The sequence below is a fragment of the Nanorana parkeri genome, unplaced genomic scaffold (assembly GCF_000935625.1).
Source record: "Nanorana parkeri isolate BGI_ZX_2015 unplaced genomic scaffold, ASM93562v1 scaffold1641, whole genome shotgun sequence".
Taxonomy (NCBI): domain Eukaryota; kingdom Metazoa; phylum Chordata; class Amphibia; order Anura; family Dicroglossidae; genus Nanorana; species Nanorana parkeri.
In genome coordinates this window covers 372,385-378,536 of record NW_017307909.1, presented here as the reverse complement: position 1 = coordinate 378,536, position 6,152 = coordinate 372,385, and the positions used below count along the sequence as shown (strand labels likewise).

The 6,152-nt window shown below is 47.1% G+C and overlaps 1 protein-coding gene across 1 annotated transcript in view; it reads left to right on the top strand.

The window, feature by feature from the left end:
• The first annotated feature begins 669 nt into the window (after positions 1-669).
• The window catches only part of PUDP (pseudouridine 5'-phosphatase), a 255,615-nt gene continuing 250,132 nt past the window's right edge, over positions 670-6,152 (top strand). The window contains exon 1 of the mRNA XM_018570963.1: positions 670-793. Within this exon, the coding sequence (XP_018426465.1) occupies positions 730-793 (64 nt within the window). The 5' untranslated portion in view covers positions 670-729. The remainder of the gene's footprint in view (positions 794-6,152) is intronic.

Genomic DNA, 6,152 nt, shown 5'->3' with positions numbered 1-6,152 from the left:
AGCTGCGTGACTGACAGCTGGCTCTGCCTATTTATAGGCAGAGCCAGCTGTCACTCACACAGCTGGGTGGATTTTGACAGCATTGTCGGGATCTGTCCCGCACTCTCAGTATATCGCGGGCAATAGCTTGCAATATACTGAGCTTTTGGTCACGGGAGGAGGTTAGTATATGTCCTCCCGGGACCATAAAGAGAACTATGGGGAAAAACACCCGATAGTTCTCTTTTAATAAAGTCAAGAAAAGCAGATCTCAAACACGCAGACCTGCAGCGGCATTCCTTTATTAACGATTATTTGAAGGCGTTGGTGGCTCTACCCACACATTCACTGCGCCATTCCTCTAACCGTAGCATTTAATTTATCTGTACGCTCTCTCTCTCTCGAGTAATGTCTCAACCTTTCATTTTTTTTGTCCGTTTAAGCCCACAGCTTATTTTCTTTCTGCTTTATTTATGTCCCAGCTCCCTTAATGAAGTCACTTTTTGGCTCTGCTATCCTCTGGTAGCAACATGATGGAATGAAGCGAGGGATTTCTATTCCTCTCTGATCATTTATATTCTCAGGTACGGAGAGGAATCAGAAGGCAAGCTGCCAGCTGATTTATGGCACACCAGGCCAGTGTACAAATGTGTTCCAGATCCCAGGGCAAGGTGCTAGTCGGCCTTAAGGTGCGTCTCGCGGTGCCCATTCATTTCCTCGTAGTGGAGAGCGAAGCTGAGCGGATCCAGTATGGCAGCCGTCATCCCGCAGCCCGTCACACACATCATCTTTGACATGGACGGACTCCTGCTCGGTGTGTACAATGCATGATTCCGCTCGGGGCTTATTTATTACCGGGAGCTCATCCCGGATTGTCATCATGTACTGCAGCACGAATCAGTCATGGCTGCGGATGAAAGACCATTTCTCTGCAGTGGGCGTGTATATTCTACACCTGACACTCGTACCTTCATCTTACGTTCCCTATAGACCCCCCTACCTCCTCCCCTGCCTTTCACTAGCCCACCCGCTGCGGCGGAAGGCTGGCCTTCATGTCAGTGTAAATATTACATTGTGCTCGGGATTATCTCATGATCTTTGCACACGGAGAAAGCTTTGCAGAGCTCAGGAAGCTGAAAGTCACGCTGGGAGCGCAGGACACGCCTCCGGTGCCGTAATGCTTCTAGTACTGGGGCACTCGGATTACCGCATTTACTGGCGCTGCTTTCTGTCTCCACTAGTGCTCTGCAGATGACAATTACATTTATCACTGATGATTTCTTCTTACTAGGGATGCAGCCAAATTACATTTTTAGACCTTTAAAAAAATTGTCACGACTGAACCAGAAATTACTCCCCCCCCACACACACACACACACACCTTTTTTATTTGTAATGATTTAATTTGTATTATTATTTGGTTTGTTTGTTTTTTACTTAACTTTTACTTAACTGAGTGTTTGTGCTCCGCTCTCCATCCTGACTGTTCTGCATGTCACAGGAGGCCAAGCTCTCCTCCACGCACAGCCCTGTTTGGCTTTCTGACACAGCCCCTGTCTCCTCCCTGCACAGCCCCGCACAGCCTGTCTCCTCCCATACAGCCTTACTCAGCCTTCTGACAGCTGTCTCCACCCTGCACCACCCTGCTCAGCCTTCTGAAAGCTGTCTCCCCCCTGCACCACCCTGCTCAGCCTTCTGACAGCTGTCTCCTCCCGCACAGCCCCGCTTGGCCTCCTGACAGCTGTCTCCTCCCGCACAGCCCCGCTAGGCCTCCTGACAGTTGTCTCCTCCCACACAGCCCCGTTCGACCTCCTGACAGCTGCCTCCTCTCGCACTGTCCTGCTCGACCTCCTGACAGCTGCCTCCTCTCGCACTGTCCTGCTCGACCTCCTGACAGCTGCCTCCTCTCGCACTGCCCTGCTCGACCTCCTGACAGCTGCCTCCTCTCGCACTGTCCTGCTCGACCTCCTCACAGCTGCCTCCTCTCGCACTGTCCTGCTTGACCTCCTGACAGCTGCCTCCCCCCGCACCTCCCCGCTCAGCCTCATGACAGCTGTTTCCTCCCCACACCACCTCACTCAACCTCCTGACAGCTGTCGTATCCCCGCACCACCATGCTTGGCCTCCTGACAGCTTATCTTCTCCCCGCTGGGTGTCGGCAGCTGGTTTATCTCTGTGTCCCCTCCGATCCCGCTCCCTCTGCCTACACAGGCAGGGGAGAGCATCGGAGGGGACACCGGTGTCCAGTGGGGAGGAGAGAAGCTAGAGGTGCACTGCATTTTGCCCATAGTACCATTTTCAGCCTAAATGTTTTGGCGCACAAAATTTTGGTTCATCCCTACTTCTTACCTTTTTCTATATACGTATCATGTGCATAGAGATACTTTTTTTCAGATAGCTGGAGACGTCAGGCCGGCACCCTGGAGCAGCATAGATTTTGTAACTTCATATTATCATGTGTTGCTGTATAATGTATTGCTGGGATTTGTAGTCCTCTATAGCTGATGGTATTATTCTGCATTGCTGTATAATGTATGTTTGGATTTGTAGTCCCTTTTGGGATTTGTAGGCAGAACTACCATATAGTGTGTGTGTGTGTGTGTGTGTTATATGAGATCTCAGGGAAAGGCATTTTCCTCCCCTGAGATGATGTGTATGATCACATGTCCTAGTCACATGTGCCAGAGTTCCAGGAAATAAGGGGAGGTATATCAATCCACCCTTAGTAAAAATGGCCACTGTGGGAAGAACGGAAAGGAGGCATTACTAAACAATTCATTCATCACCTCTTCCTGATTGGCGCTCGCCCCAACAAGGAGCCTTCTGGCAGTCAAATCAGATCTGATGTTCTTCATTGTAGTACTCTCTTCAAAAATTGTCAAACCTGAACTTCAAGGCTGGGTTCACACGTAGGCATATAGAATATGCGCGTTTGTCGAGCCACACGTTTTTACCGCGATTTGCAGTAAAAAAACGCGCGACAAACACCCGTTTCCGAGGGCTACTTGGCTGTATCCCAATGGAAACGCGAGACCAAAACGTCCCAAAGAAGTACATGTACTTCTTTGGGCGTAGGCCGTTTTGTATCGCGTTCGGACGGGCGGAAATACGGCAAGGTGTGAACCAGACCCATTGAATACAATGGGATTTAGATGTTTGAGCGTTTTGTAGAGCGTTCGTCGAGCGTTGAACGTGCTACAAAATGTTCAGGTGTGAACCAGGCCTGAAGGTTAATCTAATTGAGGTCTAGGTGGAGCAAGCCTTGTTTTTAAATTCTGGCCATTTTTGGGGTAATCGGAAAACTAATGCAGGGAAAAAAAAAAGCACGGGAAGCTGAGCACTGCCGTAGGGGACATGGACCAGTGCAAAATCAAACAAACTGTACATTTGGGTGAGGGTCTTTTCGTTCATGCAGCTTCAGTGGCAACATTGAATATACACAAGTCCTTTAACTAACATGCTTGGTGAATGTCTTAGCCCTCGTTCACACCTGAACGTTTTGTAGCGCGTTCTACGCTCGATGAACGCTCTACAAAACGCTCAAAAATATAAATCCCATTGTATTCAATGGTCTTGTTCCCACCTTGGCGTATTTCCGCCCGTCCCTAACACGCTACAAAACGGCCCACACCTGAAAAGGTACAGGTACTACTTTGGGCCGTTTTGTTGCGCGTTTCCATTGGGATACAGCCAAGTAGCGCGACGGTCGCGCAACTTTTTTTACCGCAAATCGCGGTAAAAAACGTGCGACGGTCGCGCATATGCAATACGCCTAGGTGTGAACGAGACCTTAAAGCTGAAATGTTGTCTAAATACAAGAGGCAAGTGTATTGTTACTTGATTGAATTTTGGAGAACTCCTATTTTTATCAACATTAAAAAAAAAAATGGAAACCCCAAATATACCACCCCTGAAATAAAATCCCACTTTGTTAAGGGATGCCTTGCAAAAAAGAAAAACAAATGCGTTTAACCTAAAATAAAGGCCTTATCCACATGAAATAAAAATATATCATGAAAAATAAATGAAAAGCAGAGAATGCCATCACCTGAAACAAAAGCTATTTTTTTTTTAAGTAAAGACTTACAGTAAAAAAAAGTTTGCAATGGATGTGACATCATAAAAGTGACTGCTGACCTTAAATCGACCACACACAAAAAAAGCAGCAAAAGGATTGATTGCCTTAGAGCTAGCAATCAAAATTAAAGTACTGTTTTCTAACTGGCCCCAATCTTGTCCTATGCTGTTTGTCAGCTTTTCCTATCCTTTCCCTACAGCAGCGTGCAATACACTGACAATATGGCCAACTCCGCCTTTATTAATTAGGGGCGTCGCTTCTTTAAAGTCCCCCGTATTAGTTTTTCTAAGCCTGCTGTCCATAGATCAAATGAAATCCCAAGGGGTGAGAGGAGGGTTTGAGCAAAACACAGTAGAATTGTTGCTGTTACTGATTTATGAGGAGGGGGGATAGGTGCAGAAGACAGCATTGGTCATTCATTATTTAGTCTTGAAGTCAACTGTCAAGATGTTGTTGCATATATGAAATGCTTATTAGTTAATAAATCCACATAACTTGTCCAACTTTTTGAGGGATTTTATATTTTGGAAAATTACAAATTTGGAACTAGAGCTGTGTGATTATTTATTTTTCATAAATGTAAGATCCTAAAGAAAACTTGATGATGGGAGCTGTCCTACCTGCACAAGTTCGCCTATAACTGTATTGAAATGTATGTGAGTCAGTGTTTTTTAAAAAAATTTTATTCCATCTTTTTTTTTTTTGCTTTAGAACTGCTGTTCTACAGCTGCTAGAAGAGAAACATGTAGGAATTATTTGAAGCTGCAGACAAAGGTTGAAGACAATGTTCACATCAGTTAGTGCTCCTTGTGATCAGCTTTCTGCACTTCATACCTGACTTGTGGATGAAGGAAGTGTGATTTTTTTTTTGTGAGGAACTATAGTTCTGTAAGTATCATAGGTATCTCAGCATCTGGTGCTTTAAAGACTCCTTGTTTTTATTGTAAAATAATAATAGTTTATAGGGTTACTGTGTTTCTGGATGTGGTGGGATTAGACTGGTAGTGGTGGCTGAAGTCTAACAGCCAGGGGCTGGTTTATGGTGTGCTTTCTATTAATCTTGTTTTAGTGGTGAATCATCTAGGCTGCTACTACCAGATTCATCTCCAGCCATTAAAGGAGAACTATGAGATGAGTGATTTCCACTCACCTCATAGTTCTAGCCGACCTGTGAAAATAAGACTGTCACAGGTCGGCTCAGTAGATCGGGAGGTGAGCGAACAGATACCGGGTTGGCTCACCTCTCAATCCTGTCACGGCTCTCTGCCGTGACAGGGGGAGGGGCTGGATTCCCCTCTCCCCACTCCGATCTGCCAGCGCTCACTGGCAGAACGGACGGGGCGGTTACAGCTGGCTCTGCCTCTAGATAGGCAGAGCCAGCTGTCACTCACGCAGCTGGGCGGATCCCGACGTCGAGGTCGGGATCCGCTTCAGCGTCTCAGTATACCGCGAGCTGCAGCTCGCGGTATACTGAGCTTAGGGTAACGGGAGGACGCTAGTTTGTGTCCTCCCGTTACCCTAAGGAGAACTATGGGGAAAAACACTGACCCCATAGTTCTCCTTTAAGTTAAATTGTTTTAAATTTGTCATGATACTAGAAAACCATTATTTGTGTATACCTGACTAAGAACCATGTGTCTGCAGTCCACAACAGTCTCCGGTATTATTCCCACAGTCCCAGTCAGTCTCGTAAAATGTCTGCGGTCCCCAACAGTCACCTGTAGAATTCCCCCAGTCCACAACTGTCGCCTGTAGAATTCCCACAGTCCACTAGGGTCCCCTGTAGAATGTCTGCGGTCCACGACGGTCCCCTGTAGAATGTCTGCGGTCCACGACGGTCCCCTGTAGAATGTCTGCGGTCCACGAGGGTCCCCTTTTAGAATGCCTGCGGTCCACGACTGTCCCCTTTTAGAATGCCTGCGGTCCACGACTGTCCCCTTTTAGAATGCCTGCGGTCCACGACTGTCCCCTTTTAGAATGCCTGCGTTCCACGACTGTCCCCTTTTAGAATGCCTGCGGTCCACGACTGTCCCCTTTTAGAATGCCTGCGGTCCACGACTGTCCCCTTTTAGAATGCCTGCGGTCCACGACTGTC